Here is a 23,110-nt window from a genome sequence, read left to right as displayed (position 1 = left end):
TCCAATATCTGATTGTAAGACTAAAGATAGATGGTACTTTCTTTTTAAAGACAAAAGAATATTAAGTCAGTAAGCCCTTTCTCATATACATGGCAGTATAAGAGAATCTGTGACATTCTATCCCACAGTAGAATGCAGCCAGCCACAAGCTTTTAATGGGTGAGATGTACAAAATATCTTCTCTTCAAATAGTCATCTGGGGGAAAAAAAAGAGTGATGAAGCTCCGACTAAAGTATTTTATACAACTAGGTTTTCAAAATTTGTTTTTTCCACCTTTATTAGACTTAACATTTGTGAATCATTAAAAAGTGAAATGTACAGAGTAATGATAATTTCATTGGAAATTTACCTAGTACAGTGATATATAAGGTCTAGACTTAAGACAAATTTATCTTTATGAGCATAGATACATTTTGTACTAAGGCAATCAACTTCAAATATCCAGCCTGCATAAAATAAACTTTGTTTATTTTGAAAGCCAAACAAATGCACATGTATCCATAAAAATAATCATGTTTCCACCCTCAAATTGTCTATGTTGTTTGTAACTTCCAAAACTAGCTGCTACTTTTGGATTTGGGGGTTCTGTGATTAATGTTACACAGTGTCAGGCACAGTACATGCATTCCACTTCAGTAAAAAATTGAAGACAATTCTGTACAGCTTCACCAGTTTTCTTGTTTTTTAGATCTCAGTTGAGATTCACAAATAGTAACGTCCATCCATATCTGCCATAGAATGACTATATAAAGTAACAATTATGCCAGAGACAGGCTCACTTCTTCTTCTTTCCTTTTCCTTTTTTGCCTCCCTCTCCTGGCTGGAGATTTTGGTCACTACCTCCCATTTTTTGTGTCCTTGTTTTCAGCTTTGGAATTGTTTCTGCTGCATACAGCATCACCGATTTACCTAGAAACAAAAGGCAAGGGTTAATTTATATGAATATTTGTAACACTTTGAACATTAGAATCCCTAGCTAATGTTCGGGCCTACCCGGAACCCTCGTCAAGTTGGATACAAAGTCCCAAGCTCTGCTTTTTCCCCCTGTATCCATGGGATACTGGGTGTTCTCTGGAAGTAGGCACTCAGTGCTTGCTGGGGGAATCATTAGAACTAATAGAATCCAGAGCAAGCCTAGAGAAAACTCACAGTAATTTGGGACCTAATCAAGGAATTGAGTTGCTCTTTATCAATTAGATTATGATCTAGCCCAAGGGTTCTCAAACTTCATTGCATCGTGACCCCCTTCTGACAAGAAAAATTACTACACAACCCCAGGAGGGGAGACTGAAGCCTGAGCCTTCCCAAGCCTCACCGTCCCACATGGGGGCCAAAGACAAAGCCAAAAGGGCAGGGCCCAAACCAGAAGCCCAAGGGCTTTAGCCACAGCCGGAGGACCTGTAACCTGAGCCCCACCACCCAGGGCTGAAGCCCTTGGGCTTCAACCCTGGGTGGAGGGGCTCGAGCTTTGGCCCCAGCAAGTCTAATGCCAACCCTGGCAACTCCATTAAAATGGGGTCGTGACCCACAGTTTGAGAACCGCTGACTAGCTTGTACAGACAGACAATGAGGCGCAGCCCCCACCGCCCCTTACTTCCCTATAGCAGTTACTTGCCTCAAAGGTGAAAGTGCAGGGGAAGACCAAGCCTCCAAAAAGCCATCACATTGCCTTCTGTTTATATGGACTTGGCATGCTAATATTGTAACTATCTGGGGCTAGTCTGGACCTCAAAAGGACAAGTGGATGGACAACCAAAACATGCTACAGGGGAGCAAGATGCTGACCCAACTATTTGCTCCCACCAGAAGACTCCATGGCTCTATCTTCCCCTTCTGATCAGTGGAGATCATGAAGCCATCACACCATCAATGGCACTCTCTCGTTTCTAGCACTTTCATTCTCCCACTCTGTAGATTAGTCTTTGCCCCTATCCTTTCTGCACACTAATTCCTCACTTACCTGTCAATATTAAGAAGGCTTCTTTAGTTAGGCCAGTTAGTATTTTAGATTTCCTATGAGCATTTTAGGCAGAAAATTGCAATATCAAACAGGATTACTACATCAGTTTATCAACTGCACTGAAATTTAACTGAGGTATGACAAGTTTACACAAGAAAAAACTAAGTGAAATACAGTAGTTTTAAAGCAGAATTTTTTTTTTTGTTTTTGGAGCGAAACCGTCTACCACAACACAGTACACTAAAGTAGCACTACTGCTTTGTTGGAGACAGTGGTCACACAGTGTGCCCAAAAGAATGTTCAATTCCCAATTTTTAAAATGAGAATGAAGCACCATCTAAGGAAAAACAGGACTGAAGATTGTGCCCTAAAACAGAATCACTTCCTCACTAACAGGCTCTGGCTAATCTCATTTAGTTACCAGTTTATATGGCTTATAGTGGCCAAATGTTTCAAATGGTAGGAACTAAAATGCCTAACAACAAAGTTCTCTATTAATGTTTTAACAGACTGGTCACACTAACATTAGCATGGGAGACACAAACACAGCCTGACATTATGGCAACCGACCCTAACTTTTTCTAAGTAGGTAAAAATAAATTGTTACCCAAGTTTTCTCACTGCACATACCCCCTCAACAAATACTGCACTCACGTGTTGGAAACTGAGGTAAACATGGGTTGCCATCTTCCAGCTTGAGTTGAACTCGTACTCTGCCTCTATATTGCACATCACGGTTCCACTCTCTAGGGTACAACTTGTTCTTCTAGCAAGTGGAAAAAAGAACACCACAGTTAAACTAGAGATTAAGAGGCAGAAAGGCATTTCATAAGATAAGCATCAGACATTAAAGAAATATGTATTTAAAATTGCTATGTACTAAAATGTCCATAACCAAATGGACACTGCTCACAGACGTACACCTTTTTGAGGGAGGTGTCTCAGCCATGTAGACCTTAGGTACATGCTTTGAAAGTGAACGGTCACACATGCTTATTGGGAAAATATGATCATACTCTGGACTTTACAACTAACCTGGTGGTATGTATGCTAAACTTCAGAACAAAATTTCAGAAGTAAAGGCAATCTACGTCTGGGCTGGACTAGTGAGGATGAAGTGAATACTGTTAAACCACTGGAAAAAAAACATTCTTTCAAAGGAAGCAGAATAGTTATCCTCTCCCATATTTCTCTTCACAAAATAATTCATACAGCACAAAACCAGAGAGGTGTTTGAAGACATACTGATAAAAGTAATTTACAGATGACAAAGACTGGTGAAGAGTTGAATAATGATGTAGACAGGACAGTCAAACAGAGCCATCTGTATCACTTGGTAACCTGGGCCCATTTGAACAAAAGGCATTTTAATGCAGCCCAATGCAAAGTTATACATGTAGGAACAAGAAATGAAGGCCACACCTACAAAATGGAGGACTGTACCATGGAAAGCAATGACTGGAAAAAAAATTAAAATCGTAGTGGACAGACAGCTGAACATGAGCTCCCAGTCTGATGCTGTAGCAAAGAGAGCCAGTGTGATCCTTGGATGCATGAAGAGGGGAGAAGTGAGTATGAAGGGGATTTTAGCATTGGTGAGACAGATACTGGAATACCATGTCAGTTCTGATGTCCACATTTTAAAGAGGATGTGGAAAAATTGGAAAGGGTGAAGAAAAAAGCCACAAAAAGTATTCGAGAATTGGAGAAAATGCCTGTGAAATCTTAATCTGTTTAGCTCAGTGGTTCTCAACCTTTCCAGACTACGGTACTCCTTTCAGAAGTCTGATTTTAGTTTCTCAAAAAAAAAATTAAAAGATGACTTGATTACAGTATCTAAGAACTTTCATGGGGAGAAAGTACTGAGTAATAAAAACATCCTTAATCTAGTGGAGAAAGACATAAGAACAAATGGCTAGAAGTTAAAGCCAGACAAATTCAAATTAGAAATTAGGCACAATTTAAAAAACAAAACAAACAATAAAACCCACACAGTGAGGATGATTAGCCAGAGGAACAAACTACAAATAGAAGTGGTGGATTCTCCATCTGTTGGAGACTTCAAATCAAGATGTATTTTAGCCAAGCCCTAGTTATTAGTCTCAAATACAGGGTAATGATGAAACTTAATGGCCTGTGACATATAGGAGGTCAGACTAGATTATCTAATGGACCCTTCTGACCCTAAAACAACAAAAAACCTGGGTCTATGACATATGGAAACCATTTATAGGACTTAGAATTCAAGTATGACAATGTGTATTACTACATTTACTGAAGAATATCGTTAAGATTTTATCTTTAAAAGACATTACCATAAATTATTTATGTTTGTCTATTTTCTGTGTAAGTTTTATTTAGAATTTTTAAAAACACATTTTAATGATTGTGTTGTGAATGTACTAGCAGTTATGAGAAGAAAGTTATTTGTAACTTAGCTGTATACCTATTTGTATTTAAACATCCCAATCAAGTCACTGCTCCCAAAGTTCCAGAGATAAGCCACATAACCTGACAGAAGTTATCTGAAAGGAGGAGTATGAAACATTACATCGCAGTACTCCATCAGCACTGCATTTTAATAAATCTGATTAAGATTTTGTCAATCTTATGTTAGAAGTTTATAAATTAGAAATGAAGGGGGCATCAATTGAGCAATCCATACAGAATACTGAGGGAAGTGTCATCTAGACACAGGTGAAAGATCTAAACCTTTGACATCCTTCAGGACAATAGGGAAGACTGAATGCTGCACATTCAGAGCCCAGGGGCAAAGGTGGCTTTAAAAGCCTTGAGATTCTGCGTAGTTCGAGCACTGAAATCACCCCTGGCATAATTTAGGCAGATAAAGTTACAACAGTCCCATGTAGGATGCCTCTGAGCAGCTTCACAACACAGTGCTATAGCCCTATCTCCATCAGACTTCCCATGCTTGACCTGTGAGAGCCATAGGCTGTCTTAAGCAGCAACCACAGCTGAAGAACTCTTCTCCAGGTAGCTAAGGGGCTTTTATAACTCCTATCCAGCACACTGGGTCTAGGCCAGGGAATGTCTATAAGCATCAGAGATGCTCAGGTATGCTATAAGTGACTACTGCGATCATCATAAGATAGAGGTACTTGAAAGTTCCCTTTCAAACAACCAATGTTTTAAATTTTCCTGAAGATGCTGATGAAAGCAATCTAATGCACTAATTCTTAAAAACTGTTACTACTGAAAAATGTGATGCTCACTTGAAAGTTCTGAAACCCTTTGTAATTCCTAGTAAAGATTCTTCCTCTCTCTTATTTGGCTTTGCTCCTGTTACAAAAGTAACAGTCAATATTTGTGTCTCCCCAAGGGATAAGAAAAATACAGACAGTTCTCTGAAAGCATAATGATAAAGGTATATATGCTTTAAAATATATCAAGGTCCACTTAATTTCCAATTTTTATTACGATAATGCTAGCAACTTTGATTGTACAGATTAAAGAAAAAAAATCTGATTTATGAAAATTTAAGATGGTGCTGGCAAAATCTGTACCTGAATGAGCAAGTTTTATGGTACTACTGGTTACATTTTATATTAATGGGCAATTCATGAGAATAACTGAATTGTTCTTTACTTCTCAGAAAAAAATCTTTATATTTAATTATGACTAGTGACTTGATTGATGTTTTCAGGGTATTTGAATGTATATATTAAAAGGAAGATCTTATTGATGAAAACCTAAATGTTTTTATGAGGATATAAGTTTTACAGTATTCACTTTTAGGTTAATCTAAGGTACTGGAGTAATTACTCTTTTCTGTTGTCAAACTGCACTTTATGTGCCAATACAGTTAAACTATCAGAACTTTAATGCCAAAAGAGACATCTATGACCTGTGACATACAGGAGGTCAGACTAGAATTACACCCAGTTACCCCTGCATGAAGCCCAGTAACTTATATTTGGCCAACACATATCTGTGAGAAAGGCATCCAGTCTTGATGTGAAGATGCCAAAAGAAGGAGAATCCATCACATCTCTTGCTAGTTAGTCCCAATGGCTAATTACCTTCAATGTTAACAAAACTGTGCCTAATTTCAATTTGAATTTGTCTGGCTTCATCTTGCAGCAAGAGTTGTCCCTTGGGTAGGGCGAACTGGGGAGACTGCCCAGGGCCCTGGCTTTGCGGGGGCCCATGTTTCAATAAAATCCCGATATTTAGCCCTTTGTCCCCCATCCCGATCAATGTACGATCGGGACGGCATTTGTCCTGATATTCAGGTGACGAGGTAAGGCAGGAGGGATGAGGCAGAGAGCAGACTAGCAGGGAGGCTGATTTGTTCTGGGCCCCGCAACCCCGTAGGGACAGCCGTGCTTGCAGCCATTGTTTTCTGTTATGCCTTTCTCCAATAGGTTAATGAGCTCTTTAGTACCTGTATTTTCTCCCCATGAAGGTACTTAGACCCTAATCAAGAAAACTCTTCATGTACTTTTTGATAAACTGAACAGATTGAGCTCTTTAAGTCTATCACTGTAAGGCATTTTCTCTAGCCCTCACATTTTTAAATTTCTTTTCTGTACTCTCTCCAATTTTTCCAACATCCCCATAAATATTAAGTTAACGTATGTTCAAAGAAATCAGAGGACTTGGTTGATAAGTTTATAGGACAATGGTTTTTCTACAGAACATTTTTTTCAATTTAAAAAAAAAAGTCTTTATCAAGATGTATTCATAAAGTTTCACATTACCTCTACAAGCACATTGAGTCCAATTGCTGCACATACATCTTGGATTTCTGTAGATGTGGGATTTTCAATGGCCTATTAAAATAATGTTTTAAATTAGTACATTGCCCTTTTAAAAAAATTAGTCTACTGCTGAGAAACAAATCCATCGTAATTAGGTGTTGATTGGATGAGCTCCTGAAATTCCTCAGGGAAAGCAGTAGTCAGGGAAAGGGAGGGCACAAAGATGGATCAGGGAAAACAGATCTGCTTGCTTTTCCACTTATGTAAGGTATTTATGAACCAGGACATGTACATTTCCTGGAATATATTAGAAAGAAAGGAACAAAGCACCAAAGGAGAAGAAAAAATAAGCCTGGGCTCAAACATTAGCTGTAGACAGGCCTGGGCAGGAACCCAGGAAGGAGTAGGGACAGAGTTAGTACTTTAGAAAAACAATTTTGGTTTCTTTGGAGTGAGATAGGAGTAAGAGATTTCTTTGTGTGTGGTTTAAGCAATTAGAAGGGAAAAAAAAACCCTAAACCCAAACACCAACCTGCAGCAATGAGTCTCAGAGCCCAGGCCTACAGAGTTGGGCTTTTGTGACATTCTCACTTGGACTGGAGCCTGGGCTCTGAGACACACTCTGCTCAGTGGGTTTCAGAGTCCGGGCTCCTGATCAAGTGGGAATGATTGTCTACTCTGATATTTTTAGCCTGTAGCACAAGCCCGAGTATATGAGACCCAGGCTCAGAGACTTGCTGCTTCAGGGTGTGTGTGTGTACACCCTCAGCTACAGACTGAGGAACTAAGAGAGGATTGACTGAGTGACAGGCATCTCTTGCCAAGGAGTCAGCTAGAGACTGAAGAGAAAGGAACAGAAGGCCAGGCATCAGTTATCAAAGATGTAGGGGCCTGATCACTCAAGTAACAGACTTAACTACTAGTTCAAGTTAAAACAACTGACTTTTTGCTATAACAGGAAAAACATCTAAGAAAGTATATGGAAAATATGGATGTTTTAGCAGTCAGTGTTTAATCAGTGGCACTTCTCAGTAAGCCATGTACTATATGTCTATTCCACTATCAGCTGGGCTCCTATTGGATCCTGAAGCACTAGTTATGGACACAGAAGTAACAGACAAGAAATGGTACATTACAGACAGTGACTCAAATGCCTTCCATTTCCCATCATCCTTGATATTACAGGGGGCCTCTAGAGTCAAAACAAGAGTGCAAAACACGCACATCTAAACTAGTTAGATAATGAAATTACAAGCAAATCATTAGGCAGCCTTACAAAATCCTTCTTGCCCAGGTGATCAGTATCTGTTTCCTTCATCACTGCAAGGACAGGCAAGAAGATTTTGTACTAGTGAATTTTCAAGAGATTTTCAAGGTTGCATTCAGTCTCTCCCAGCTGATCTGTTTGAGCCTTGCTCATGTGAAAATAAGAGGTTCTGAACGCAGCCTTTCCCATGTTGAATTCACATGTTGACACGAATGGTCAGTCTTCAAATATGTTACAGAATTCAATCATCAACTTTCCTCTCCTTCTCCTCAAAAAAGCTTAAGTAGCCTTGTTCACAATTGTTAGTTCCTTCCCAAACTCCCTCCAAGCTATCATGAAGCAAAACTTAGTTTTCCCATGCCACCCACAAATTACTTTGTCCATAGGTATTCTTCTTCCTTCTGCTATTGTCTTCTTGTTATTTAAGTATGCTGGATAGATGCAGATGAATCTAAAAAAAAAAAAAAAATGTAATATAAGTTCTGGAAAATACTGTTTTTTGTAATATCTTCTAAAGCACATAAAAAAACAAAGGAATGCCCACTTCTAAAACTTGGAAACTGTCATACCAGATCAGACCATTGGTTTATCTAGTACAATTGCCAGATTGTGAAAGTACCACACAATTCAGGGGAAGATGCAAAAAACCACACCGTGGACAATGATGGACCATAGGGAGAGATTTTTCCTAATACTAGGATAGTGGCTAGCTAAAACCCCAGAGCATGAGGTTTTTATATCCTTTACAATTTTGTCCTATTTTAAGCAGCCGTGTAAACTATTATAAAAAACAATTCCTTTGCTAAATCCTGCTAAGCTCCAGGGTTTGATATCTTGCAACAGATAACTCCACTGTCTAATTATGCAAAAAACAAAAAAACAAACCAAAAAAACCCTTCTTAGTTTTAATTTGTCTTCCAATTTCGTTTGGAAACCTAAAATATAGCATTATTAAAGAGTAAACAGGAATTCCTTACTAACCTTTTCTACATTGATGATTATATTGAAGTTGCCAGACATTTCCCATTATATGACACTGCCAGAGTTGGAGCAGAAGAGGGAGAATGGGGAATGATGGGGAAAAGAATCTTTGCAAATACGTGGGAAACCTACTGGCAATGTGTTGTTCTCCCTCCACCTCTAGTGCTGGTCTACACAGAGGATGACAACCTACTATTTCTATCAGTTACTCCAGTGGCAGAGGTACGTGGAGTGAATCTAAAGGTTTCAACCCTGATGATGACCCATATGGCTATCAGTGTGATGCTACATGACGGAGTTTGTTTTTTCAGTTTGCCTTTTTTAAAACCTAGGCAACTGCATACAACAAATGACAATAAAAGAACATAATTAAGGTTGCAAAACTCAAGCATTCATAAGTTAGGACATGGCTGAATCAAGGTTGCCCTTGCGCATATGCATTATCTTTGTATACACAATAACTCCTATTTTTTCCATAGGACCCATACCTCATTCAGTGCACAGGATGGACTGGCCTCTAGAAATGAATCAGGGTTGTGTAGTAAAGGACACTGTTTTCTGTATTATTTGTCATCAAAATTGGAAAGTATGTAGTAAATGAGGCAGCACACAGCAGGTAGATATAGGATGGTTCACATGATTAAAGCAGATGAATACTGCTCTGGATTAGATGTCACTGCCACAGAGTTCTTGTATGATGTTCATCAAGTCACTTAAACCCAGCCTTTCATAGGTTGTCACAAGTTGTTTGTTCCTCATTTTCTGGGTGCCCAAATTGAGACCCTGGAACCTGAGTCTGGGTGCTGAGCACTCACAACTGCAACAAATATCAGTGGGAGCTGTGCTTGAATATATAAAGTGTTATACAACACTAAGTACCCTGAAAAAAAACAGGTCCTAGGCACCTAAAATTAGTGGATACTCTTCACCTTCTATTCTCTGTGCCTCAGTTCACTCTGGGTAAAATGAGACTATCATCACCCCCTCACCTCACCGGAGTATTGCAAAGATAAAATTCATCTCTATGAAGCACTCCGACACTGCAGTGGTAATCACCATAGAAAAGTCCATGAGAAAATTAATAACTCTTGTCTTCAGAGTAGGGTTTGAATAGTGTGCAGCACATAAGGCCTAGGGCCGCACAATAAACAATAGGGAGAAAACAAAATACTGAGTAGTGGCTCCCCAAGTGAGCACAGCCCATTCTGCCCACTGAATGAAGCAGTGGCGAGTCCTGGGGAAAAAATATTTCTGTGACCATGTAACTAGACCATAGGTTCTCAAACTGGGGGTCAGGACCCCTCAGGGGGTTGCAAGGTTATTATATGGGGGGGTCATGAGCTGTCAGCCTGCACCCCAAACCCCACTTTGCATCCAGCATTTATAATGGTGTTAAATATACAAAAAAGTGTTTTTAATTCATAAGGGAGGGCCGCACTCAGAGGCTTGCTAAGTGAAAGGGGTCACCAGCACAAAAGTTTGAGAACCACTGAACCACAGGCTGTAGTATAACGTAGCCACCCAAGGGGACAGATTTAAGATTCCCTGTGCTAGGTCTTGTGACACCTTACAGACTAACAAATTGGGTTTAGCTCACGAAAGCTTATGCCATAATAAATGTGTTAGTCTCTAAAGTGTCAGAAGGACTCCTCCTCCTTTTTGCTGATAGACTAACAGGGCTGCCACTCTGAAACCTGTGCTAGCTCTGAGAGCCTGACTTCGCAGCCCTGCTCATTTAAGGCAACGCTGTCTGGGCGTGAATGTAAACACCTCTTGCTGCCATCTATTGCCCCCCTCCACGCTAGATCAGCTCGCCGCTCACTCGCGGCCCCTGTTCAGCCCCATACGCGTTTCCGCCACCCCTCCCAGAGCTCCTTCGAGGAGCGGCGGCGCCCAGCCCCGCACGCAGCTGTCACCGGCTCGCTCAGCAGGTGGGTCCCGGCCCCCTTCCACAGCCAGGGAGCGCGGGGCAGGAGCAGCGCGGGGGCGGCGCCGATCCGCCCAGGGCCCGCTCGCGGGGAGCAGGCCTGCAGGACGTGTGAAGGACCGGGGCAGAGGAGCCCCAGCGCCTCCTCCCACCCCACCGGCGCAGGGGCCACAGGGCCAGAGCCACCGAGCAACCCGGGAGCCGCAGCCGCCCCTGAGGTACCGGAAACATGGGCTGCCCCGCGCGGGGGGCCGTTACCTTTCCTTGTCCGCCGGGGAGGTGGCGGCCCAGGCCATGGCGGTTGTGGGGCGGGGGGGGGGAGCGCAGCGCAGCACCGCCTCCCCCACCGTCACTCGCTACTACCCGCTCACTCCTCACAAACACAGAGCTCTTGCCAGGCCAGCAGGGAGTGCGAGAGGCGAGCCCACACACAGTCTCGCGCACACGCGCGGCGCCATATTCCTATTGGACCACAGAACTGTCACTCAAAGAAGACGGTACACGCGGCATCCTATGGGTCGTGCTCTTTAACTCTCGCGACATTTGAATCGGGATAGCGAGAGGCTGGACGAACAGCTTCCTGCCGGGGCACGGCGCGCGTTTTGTGGTGCGCATGCGCTCTTCGGGTCAGCGGCGCGCCGCGGAGGGAGGGAGGCTGGCGGCGTGTGAGTTGCTGCCCCCACCGTCGCAGCGCTTCGCGGCCCGGGGACGGCCTTGATGCCGGAGTCCGGTTAGGCCTTCGCAAGGGTGGCCGCAGGGCCCAGAGGTCCTCCAGCGGCCCTCCATAGCGCGAGGGGCGCTGAGACCCCGCTGTCGCGCGGGTCCGCGCTGCTCTGTGCGCAGGCGGCCGGGCTGTGCCCGCTGCTCAGGCTCCCCGGCAACGCAGCGTCTGATCCCCTGCCCGGGCACGGGTGGAAGCGCGGTGCCCCAGGTCCTGCTGGCAGATCAGTCACCGCAAACGCTTCCGTTGAAGTAGTTTTTCCAGCCCTTGCCGTTGCAGATTCAAGCTTCAAAGCGTGAAACCCAAAGGCTCAAAGCCCAGCTGGCAAATACAGAGCGCCCAGCCTTGGTGAAAGTCACAGGGCCCGTCCAATAACCTAATGCCTTCCTCGGGGGCTGACTCATGATTTTTGAAAGCCTGGGGTGGGCAGTCCTGGCCCAGCGCTCAGCAGCGATAACAATTTATGGCAGGACTACTGCTGATCAAAGTGCACCCGAGGACGGTATGACGTTGCCAGCTTCTCATTTTAGTATGGCTAGGACTTAGTTTGGGGGTAGTTGGTTTGAGTGTCACTGGTTTCCCCCTCGAATCTGAATTCTGCTCACCGTTGAGCAATGTATGGCAGAAGTTGCCTATAGGGTAGAGCTTCAGTATATGCAAAATCGGTTCTATTCCGGAGTAAAGAGGTGGATGGACCCTATTGTATAATAAAACTACCTATTTTATTAAAGGCATGAAATGTTGATACAAAGTCCTGGCTAGTCTCTGCAAGAGTGGTGATGATACAACCACAGAAACCTTGGACAGTGCTAATTCTGTATCCACATCCCTGATTTTCTTGAGATGGGGGTGTGGGAAGTGTTGTGATTATCCAATTCAGTAATTAAATTTAAAGAGGCCTGCAACACAATTATTTACATGACTTATGCTGTGATTTGCCATACCCATTATAAAGACAGACGATCTCTAACCCCTTCTGTTTTTCTCACTTAATTGCCTGATAAGTACAAAACATCTGATGAAGTGAGCTGTAGCTCACCAAAGCTTATGCTCAAATAAATTGGTTAGTCTCTAAGGTGACACAAGTACTCTTTTTTTTTTTGCGAATACAGACTAACACGGCAGCTACTCTGAAACACTACATGTGTGTGACAAACCAACAGTGGGGGGTAGTATGGCAATTATACGTAAGTAGGGTTGGAAGAATTAGATCATCAATAAATGTCAATTTCACCATACATAAAAATGATGAAAAAATACTTTCAATAAAATGTACATATAGGCAAAGTAACAAATGCTACTTGAGAAATTAGTTTGATTTAAGGATATATATATACTTTGTATATTTTGATGTGATGTTTACAGTTTATTTTAACGGTTATAAAAGCTTTAACTTTTTGAATCTCAACATTTACAAGTCCCTCACCCCCCCCAATTTCTGGTAACCTTGAAAGTTTCAAACATTAAAAAAATGCTTAAACCGCATAATTTTGTGCAACTGTGAATTTAAATAAATAAAAATAGAAAAAAATGCTTAAAAATGGATATCTGTCAAAATTATTTTTAAAAAATCAAATTGTGCCAAGCCTATATGTAAGGCATATATTATTCAGCACTACATCATATTGTGAGTCAGAAGGAATCAGTGTTGTAATTTAAATTACAAATTTGTTGTCCCAATCAGAATATAAACCAAAAAGGTGCCTAGGATACTGTTTGCTAGGGGGCCTGATCCAAAGCCTAGTGAAGTCAATGGAAAGGAACCCACTGATTGCAATGGGCTTTGGATCAGGCTCCAAATGACTAATAGTGAAGTATTTTAAACTAAACATATTAATTATTAACTATTATTAAACTAAATATATTAATAAAATATTAATCTTATTCTGTAGAGTTCTACGATAGTCATACTTTTCTTTTAAATTCATGTTTTGTGATCGGAAGCTTCCACTTATGGATGGTGGTGTACAGATTAAAAAGGCCTTTATAAAACCCACTAGAGTAAGAGATGTTGAAGAGCTGTTAGGGCTGTACTGAGAGGCAAGCAGAAGAAAGAAGAATTCCCTCACCTGGGTTGGCTGTTGATTAGGGTGACCATATTTTCCCAAAGGGAGAACGGGACACCACTTGGGGCCAGCTGGAGGACCCTCCCACAACATGCAAGCCCAGCCCTTCCTGCCTCCTTCCCACACCTTCTCACTCCTCCTTCCTCCCCCATGTGCTAGGCCAACCCAAGCCACCTGCCCGGAGCTGGCCAGAGGTCCCCTTTCCTCCTTCCCCCGACACACGGGGCGAACTGAAGTCCCCCTGCTGCCCACCCACGCAGGGCTGGCCTGGCTGAGCCACTCTCCGGAGCCCTCCCTCCCGCACATGGCTGGCATTGCCACTAGCCCCCCTCTCGCACATTCCTCCATGCCCTGCTGGGGGGTCGCACCCCAATTTTTTGACAAAACTGCATTTGTCTAGTTTGGTCTTTGCCAGCCAAAACAGGACGCGTGGTCACCCTACTGTTGATAGAATATGGAAATTTTGGTTCTTTAATGTTATAGTAGAAGGATTCCTATTCCTCATATACAAATTTAAAATCTCAATGTTCAGAAAACACACTTGACTGCACACAGGCCAAAGTAGCTTTTTTCAAATGCTTGGACTATTATACACTAGAGCAACCAGCAGGAAAAGGAAAAAGTTGGCTTCCGCAGGGGAAGCTTGATTTTTTGTTTTTAGAAGGAAGGGAAAAGGAGATTCTGGAAAATATATCAATGTGAAAGTCAGACTTTGTTTGAAAATTGTGTACCTTCTATTGTTACATACCCATCTAAGCTTACTATAGAAAAAAGTTGGCAAAACTGTTTGTCTATTTTGTGCATTTGGTAGGAGTTTATGTAGTCAACTAGGAAGAAGCTGACTTAAAGACTTAAGCAAACAGGATGTCAGAAGAGCTCTTAAAAAAAAGTTAAGAAACCTCTGGATATATTGATGTGATGCTGTAGTAGAAAATTGCAATTTTAAAAAAATTCAGTGTGATAGTGTATCTTTAAATATTTCTCTGTGTGCATGGAGTTAGGAAATGTTGTAAAGTAAACTTGTTTGAGCTATGTGCGTGAAATGAAAGAGGAAAAAAAGCTGTGTGGCTGAGAAGTACATACACTCCAAGCGTTTAGGTGCTTTTCTGAATTGGAGTTTACATGAGGGGAGAAGTAGATGTTCACAGAGAGGCTTTGGAAGAACCACTACTTAAAAAAATTGCTTAATGCTACAGCCCACTATTGGCCTGTGTTAAAATTGAGAGATTTATCAAGAAAGTGGTAAAGTAGCTCTAGCAATATTTAGCATCTTTTGGTTTATTTCCCATAGGTCGGTTTGTTGTTTTGCTTTAACTATGGGACTAAGAGCGCATTAGTTGATAACATCCTTTTAGTAGTAGATGAAAATAAAGTGTCCATACTGATTCTGTTGGATCTATCGGGTGCCTTTGATACAGCTGATCATGAGATATTGATGTGATTATGGTCCCTAGCGAGAGCACTTGGAAACATTTCGGATTGGTTGAGCTCCTGTTTGTTTGAGAGGGCCCAGTAGATAATTATGGACCATTGTTCATCAGAGGTGAGGAGTGTGGCATGTAAGGGCTGCAGGGTTCTGTTCTGTCCTTCTCCCATTCAATATGTATATAAGGCAAGTAGGAAAGAAATAAACCTGATGTCTTCGTAAAAGATCAGTTTATTGCAGTACTCCAACACTTTCAAATTAAGCCACACTTTTGTCAAGCTGTCTGTTTTATGCTGTAGCATTTGGTAGTTTACACACTTGTTTTTTCCTTTGAATGCTGGAATTAACATAGCATATTAACAACAGCATGAAGAGTATTAAGGAGTTGTCTTTCTGCATGTCTTTAAAACATCACTGAAAGCTGTATTTCCTATATGAAAATTTGTATGTGTATTAATGGTACAGACATTAAATGTGTCATGATCATTTCAGTTGGAAAACAAATAAAAATGACAGCTTTCTCTAAACAAATATTACTGAGTTTGTTTACTTGTAAACTGAATTATATTCTGCACATGACCTACCCCACCAGGGCTAGCATCTCAGCTTTTCTACAGGTCAGCTGGCTTCCATTATTATGCAGCATTCTAACTTATTGGTGCCAGGGTTCAGGATTTCCTGAAACTAAGTGCCTGGGGTGAATCGTTCATACAAGCATGTCAATTTAATTCCCACCATTCTTACAAAATGACTTCACTGAGTATATGGCATCCACAGTCACTGCACTTGTTCTAGTGTCAAAAGTAATCTATTCATATCTTGAATTCTGCATATTTATGGCCTGCAGAAGTCAGAGTCAAAAGTAGGTCACAGAAGACACTAGATCAGGCTCGCTACAGCACTATGCATTCTCCAACTGTCCAGTGCCCCTAACATCAGAAACTCAACAATTAAGCAGTGAAGTTCAAAACCTGATGGCTTGTGCATCTTTTTAAAAGCAATATGAAGCTAAGATGTGATTGCTCTTGCATAGTGTACCTACATATGCCTGAATATTAAGCAAACTTACACAACTCCTAATTAATTCCTTGTCTTTACACCAAGGATATGCAGGTTGCAGAGACTTGTATAGACTCATGAAATTACTGTGTGTCATGTCTACATAATGCTAGATGTGGAAGTGACAGGGCACTGAGAAGAATGAAGTGGTAACTGCAATATATAAAGCGTGTATTTCAATTGAGGATTCTGTAAAATTTGCTTGTAGTACCCAATGTCAGCACAGAGTTAGCCACCCACTCAGCCAGGCATGCATTGTTTTGTCACTATTAAAGACATTAGGAAGGGGAAAAATACAGTAGTCAAGATTCTAGTGAGCTATATGACTTCTTAATTCTGTTCCATTTTAAATGCTTATAAAATTTAGAACAATGACATTATTAAAAAAGGGGGTAATATTTTTAGGAAGGCTGGTGCCTGAGCTTCTCCAAAATATATAATACCAATCACATAGGAGCGATACATTGGGTGAAATCCTGGCCCCATTAAAGTTTTGCCATTTACTCCCCATGATCTTGAGAGTTGCAGTGCTTCACACAATGGGGAGGTGGGTGGGACTAAAAGAAAAGAGGTAGGAGCTGGAGATATTAACTGAGAAGCTGTTCCAAGTGCTGCATCAAATAATGACTAAGTTGGAAGTGGACAAAGTCGTTAAATGGATTATTTGGGAAAATCTTGAGCGTAAAGGAGAAAAATGCTCGTGTAGATCTAGGCCGAATTGGGCGAGAGTGATTTGAAATGAGCAGAAGCTTGAACTTTATACAAAAAATGAGGGGAAGATAATGCGGACATTGACCGAAGATGGGAGATACAGTCAAAAAAGCGGGCAAGTATTGTCATTATAATAATGTAAAGTGACAGGACTGAAACTCTGCAGTACAGAATATGCAGGGGTAGACAGGTATGCAACAATAAATGACATCCTACTCTATGTTGCTAATTGGCTTGTAAAATGTTGACTGCTTACAAATTGGTGTTATGGAGATTGTAGTATAAAGTCAAAATAAATTTCACAGAGTGAATTTCACTTGTGTGTCATGGTAACAAGGTCCATGTTCTAAAAGTCCCTCTCTGGTCCTATTTTGAGGGCTTGGATAGGGACTTAAGTATTGTGTAGACCAGTGGTTCTCAAACTTTTGTATTGGTGACCCCTTTCACATAGCAAGCCTCTGAATGCGACCCCCCCCTTAGAAATTAAAAACACTTTTAAATATATTTACACCATTATAAATGCTGGATGCAAAGTGGGGTTTGGGGTGGAGGGCTGACAGATCACGACCCCCCACGTAATAAGCTCACAACCCCCTGAAGGGGTCCCAACCCCCAGTTTGAGAACCCCTCGTGCAGACTATTTGTGCTTGCCATCTGCACAGAAGTGGATTTTGTCCAGAACTTTAGGGTTCTAAATGTAAGCTTTTCAGCTACTATGGACAATCTCATACAGATCTAATTTACTGCATTCAGTTCTGAGGTACTTCAGTGATGAGCATTACAGAAATGTCTTATACAGAAAATGTGTGTGAATGCAAGAGGTAAGATACCCTGTGCATCCCTGCATATGCTCCACCCAGATGCATGAAGCACTTACACCTGCATGCAATACAACTTTAGTAGGGACACTGAGCCATATACTTCTACTGTGTCCCACTCAAAACACTATACACATCAGCCTCCCAAATTGAGTAAGCGTCTATTTCACCTCCACAGACTCTCCTCCAATTCTCCCCACCTTGACAAGCCAGTTACACAAAACTCTTGTCTCTTATTTTACACATACACACCAAAGCTCTGTCCCATACCCTTCCCACTTCTACAATTCAGGAAACAATGTTTACACATCTCATCTTTATCATCACACAACAGAAAACCTTCCACTGTCCACCAGTACAGTGGAGTCCTAAAATCAATCTCTGTACCACATCTCCTCCCCATAAATAGCCTAGGAATAGCCCTAGAATTTTCAAAAGCTATATTATACTTAGCTTGTTTTACTGTGCAAGTCCTGGCCCCTACAGTGACAGAGAATCAAATATTTACCTTGAATCGGTATACAATCTTCAGAACTAAAAGTATCTGGAAATAGGCTCGATTGGCTTAAATCTTAACTAATTTACATAGAGAAGTAATTTATAAAGTGGAAATTTGTATACAGTGGATCACTGGGGTATGGTGTGGCCAGTTTGCACCAGACTGCCAATGGATTCTCCTTCAAATCCTAGTTTAACTGGCTACAAAAGCAGTGACCTAGTACAAGGCGGATCCTTTGAAAATTAATAGGGGCTCTTGCACCTCCATTCTCATTCCCTGCTATTTTTATCTTGTCTCATACTGCTTTAATTTATGCTGGGGAACCAAAACAAGCACAGAATTGGTTTAGGATTGGGAGAGGGCAAAGGTGCACTTTACTCTTATCTTTGCATCTTCCCTGCAAGTTGTGCCATGTGCAGTATGGCCAAACCTCAGGATCTATGTCCACAGAACTTTGTAACAGTCTGGAAAATATGCACAAGTGAGTGTGAAATTTAGAAACTTATGTACAATTCAAGTTTATCTCACTCTGCTAAACTTTTATAAACTTGTATTTACAGGACCGTATCTTACAGAAGTAGTGCAAGTTGTCAGGCTACGGGGAAGAATTTAGGCTGCTCTGGGTACCTTAACTGCATTTCCATACTGTCAGATGGTTATTTTAAATGTTAACTTAATTTAAATGTAAACTTAATTTAGAATTTAAACTGCAGCCTTTTAATAGATTTTTCCATATGCTATTTATGAAAATTTACAAAATTAACTAATTTATTGAAATTATTTATCTGTAAATTTCCTTTTTTCATATAAAAACAAAATTCCCCAGTTTATGAGTTCAATCCTTGGGAGCCATTTAGGGATCTGGGGAAAAAATTGGGGATTGGTCTTGCTTTGCGCAGGGGGTTGGACTAGATGACCTCCTGAGGTCCCTTCCCACCCTGATATTCTATGATTCTATGTATTTTCCTTCCCACTTGGCTCTGACCAAAGAGTCTCAGAGGCTAGAAAACTTGATTTTATTAACTCAACAGGAGAGTGTCTTTGGCGTTTAAATGCTCCATTGGAGCGTATATGCAGAACCGAATATGAACAGAAGTAAGCTGTAGCTCAAGAAAGCTTATGCTCAAATAAATTTGTTAATCTCTAAGGTGCCAAAAGTCCTCCTGTTCTTTTTGCAGAAGAGATTGTGTGTGCAGAGTTTATAATCTTTTTCTCCTGTGGCAGGATGAACTGATGTAAATCAAAGCAATTTATATAGCCAATTCTAATGAATTTAAATTAGCAACAATAATAAAGTACAAATGCAAAACAATTTAAAGCAATAATGATTTAAATTATTGCTTTACATTGTTTTGCATTTGTACTTCAGTCATTTTCCTAAAGAAAAGTTGATTCACATTGGCTGGTAATCATTAAAACATGTTTATTTGCAACGAAATACAGCCTTTTCACTAAAGTTGGTGTTTCTTTTTGCTAACCAGGAAAATACACTTTATCTATAGCTATTTAAGCAATTATATAGCTTAACTTATATTTATTCAGATTCGTAATTTTTACTTTTTTTGTTTAAGAAATAGATCATACACCATTTTCTAATTTACTAGATGGTGATTAACTTTTTACTTGTGATTAGTATCACACTCTATTTGGAACTTCAAATTCAATTAAAATGCACAAAGCCAACATTTTATAAAAGTAAAATAAGAACTACCTTAAATGAGCTGAAAATGTAAGAAAAAAGTTGATCAAAACATATTTTGCATTTAAAATTAACTGATTAAACAAAAAGTATAATCTGTAATTAGGAAATTGAACTGATTATTTCTGATCACTTTATCCTTCATGATTCTAAAACTAGTAGATCTCTTCTCACATCTAGTTTTTGTTCATAAATTGGAAGAGGAAAACAAGTTCTCTTACTTTTTTCAACTCCCCATTGATTTTTTTTAAAACTTTGACCAAACTATTCTGGTCAAAAGGTGGTTTAGCACTTCAGCAAACTCTAGTTCCAAACGCTTAGCCAGTGACTTCCATCAGTTCAGTGGTTTGACTTCGGACTTGGCAGCAACTACATACTGCTTAACATTTTTTGTAGTTAATTTAAATGATTTTAATGGATATGTTTAGGCCTTAATGTAGGTTGTTAATATCACATTTAATTTTAAATAGGTTTATTTTAAAAATATAAACCTGTATTTAATGTAAATAAAAAATCTGCTTTAAATTGATTTTTATCCACCAGTCTTGTGGAGTGCAAGTGACAGGTTCCCAGCCCCAGCACCGCTCTTTGATGAGAGATGTCCATTGTGCAGAGGAGGAGGTTTAGTTAATGAGACTGTATTGTGGTTAAAAATATCAGGATGAAATTGGCTCCCTTCTGCACAACTTATAAATAAGGCTCAGAGTCTGTCATGGAAGTCACAGATTCTGTGACTTTCTGGGAGCTCCGTGACTTCTGCAACTAGCAGCTGTGACTGACCCCAGGGCCACCCGAGCTGCTTGGGTGGTCCTGGGGTCAGCTGCACCGGCCCCAGGCTGAGCCCTCCCACCCCTGGCAGCAGTCCCAGGCTCCCTCATGCCAGCAGCAGCAGCCGCGGTCCTGGGCCAGTGGACCCTTCCCCTGCCAGCAGCAGCAGCGGCAATCCCAGGTTGCCCCATGGCTGCGGCGGTCCCTGGCCGCCCTTCCTGCTGGCACCATGAAGCTCCCAACCCCAGCGGGTGCCCTGGAGCCCACCCCCAGCACCAACGAGTGCCCCAGAGCTTCCCCTGCAGAGCAGTAACTGCACCCCTGGAGCCCCCCAGAACACCCAAGATTTAGTTAGGGGTATATAGTACAAGTCATGGACAGGTCACAGGGCCGTGAATTTTTGTTTATTGCCCATGACTTGTCCATGACTTTTACTAAAAATACCCATGACTAAATCTTCGCCTTACTTATAAATGCTGAAGAATGCTTGTTGCATTTATATGCTCTGCTGGAGAAAGGTTTCCTTTTATGAATCTTATAAAATCTGCAGGAGAACAGACAGCTTTTCTTACCTGTGAATGATATTTCTTGATTAAGTAATTTTACAACTTAATGGGCTTTTCTCCATCTACTTAGTGGGGATGGAGCGCTAATAGCTGATGACATCAAGAAAACGGAGGTATTTAATGCCTATTTTGCATCAGTGTTCTCTAAAGGTTAATTGTGAACTGATACACAACACAATTAATATTAACAACATGGGGGAAGGAATGCAGGGAAAGAACAGGTTAAAGAATATTTAGATGTATTCGAGTTGGCCGGGCCTGATGAAATTCATCCTATGATACTTAAGGAAGTAGCTGAAACAATTTCAGAACTGTTATAAATGATCTTTGAGAACTGCTAGAGGACAGGTGAGGAGGTCCCATAAGACTGGAGAAAGGGAAACATAGTACCTATCTTTAAAGAAAGGATTAAAGAGAATCCAGGGAACTATAGACCAGTCAGCTTAACTTCAAAACCTGGAAAAATACTGGAACAAATTATTGAATAAGCACCTAGAGGACAGCAGTTATAAGGAATAGCCAATATGGATTTGTCAAGAATGAATGATGGCAAACCAACCTAATTTCCTTCTTCGACAGGCTTACTAGCCTAGTGGATAGTAGGAAAGCAGATGATGTGATATATATTGATTTTAGTAAGGCTTTTGACACAGTCCCACGTGACATTCTCATAAGCATACTAGAGAAATAGTCTAGATGAAATTACTATAAGGGGGAGGGCACAACTGGTTGCAGGACTGTAGTCAGAGTGTAGTTATCAATGGTTCTCTGTCAGACGCGGAGGGCATATCTAGTGGGTACTGCAGGTGTCAGTCCTGGGTCCAGTATTATTCAATATTTTCATTAATGACTTGGATAATGGAGTGGAGAGTATGCTTATAAAATTTTCAGACGACACCACACTCGGAGAGGTTACAAGCACTTTGGAGGACAGCATAAGAATTCAAAACCACCTTGACAAATTGGAGAATTGGTCTGAAGTCAACAAGACAAAATTCAGTAAAGACACATGCAAAGTACTTCACTTCAGAAGGAAAAATCAAGCACACAACTACAAAATGGTAAATAAATAGCTAGTACTGCTGAAAGGGATTTGTGGGGTTATAGTGGAACACAAATTGAATATGAGTCAACAATGTAATTCAACTATGAAAAAGGATAATATCATTCTGGGGTGTATTAGCAGGAGTGCAGTATGTAAGACATAGGAGGTAATTGTCCCGCTCTATTTAGCGCTGGTGAGAACCCAGCTGGAGTACTGTGTCCAATTCTGAGTGCCACACTTTAGGAAAGATGGGGACAAATTGGAGATAGTCTAGAAGGGAGGTACAAAAATAATAAAAGGTTTAGAAAACCTGACCTACGAGGAAAGATTTAAAAAACTGGGCAAGTTTAGTCTTGAGAAAAGAAGACTGAGGGGAGGGGGGGACCTGCTGTCTTCAAATATGTTAAGGGATGTTATAATGAGGACAGTGATCAATTGTTCTCCATGTCCACTGAAGGTAGGACAAGAAGTACTGGGCTTAATCCACAGCAAAGGAGATTTAAGCAAGACATGAGGAAAAACTTCACTGGAGGTTTTTGAAACCTGGTTGGACAAACACCTGTCAGGGATGGTCTAAGTTTACTTTGTCCTGTCACAGCACAGGGAACTGGACTGGATTACTTCTCGGGGTCCCTTCCAGCCCCACATTTCTAAGATTCTATGTTTGAATAGGATACAAATAACCACAAATGAAACCAAATGGCCTGTTTAAGCATCAATTCAGTTATCCTCTGGCATCTCCTTAAGTGCCTCATCAGTAACTGTCTTTGCAATTAAATCACAATACTGACAAAGGAGACAGACACTGGACCTAAGTAAATGCTAGAAAAGAAAAAAGTTCCGCTCTGACAAGATGCAATCAAAAGAAATTTTAT

The 23,110-nt window shown here is 41.0% G+C and overlaps 1 protein-coding gene across 4 annotated transcripts; it reads right to left on the bottom strand.

Moving 5' to 3' along the window:
* Nucleotides 1-251: 251 nt before the first annotated feature.
* Nucleotides 252-11,707, bottom strand: SRP19 (signal recognition particle 19). Of its 4 annotated transcripts, none has more exons than XM_073344717.2 (6): nt 11,116-11,589; nt 9,419-9,769; nt 8,325-8,400; nt 6,683-6,754; nt 2,616-2,727; nt 252-910 (listed from the first exon to the last, which is right to left on the bottom strand). In XM_073344717.2, exons 2-6 carry the CDS (start codon nt 9,421-9,423, stop codon nt 777-779), a joined length of 399 nt encoding a protein of 132 aa, XP_073200818.1. In that variant the 5' UTR covers nt 9,424-9,769; nt 11,116-11,589; the 3' UTR covers nt 252-776. The 4 variants fall into 4 exon arrangements, with proteins under 4 accessions (XP_073200818.1, XP_073200819.1, XP_073200817.1 ...); XM_073344718.2 differs by having other exon boundaries at nt 9,419-9,747; XM_073344716.2 differs by lacking the exon at nt 9,419-9,769.
* Between the last annotated feature and the right edge of the window lie 11,403 nt (nt 11,708-23,110).

This window comes from Lepidochelys kempii, chromosome 5 (genome assembly GCF_965140285.1).
Source record: "Lepidochelys kempii isolate rLepKem1 chromosome 5, rLepKem1.hap1, whole genome shotgun sequence".
Lineage (NCBI taxonomy): Eukaryota > Metazoa > Chordata > Testudines > Cheloniidae > Lepidochelys > Lepidochelys kempii.
This window is presented reverse-complemented; position numbering and strand designations above follow the sequence as displayed.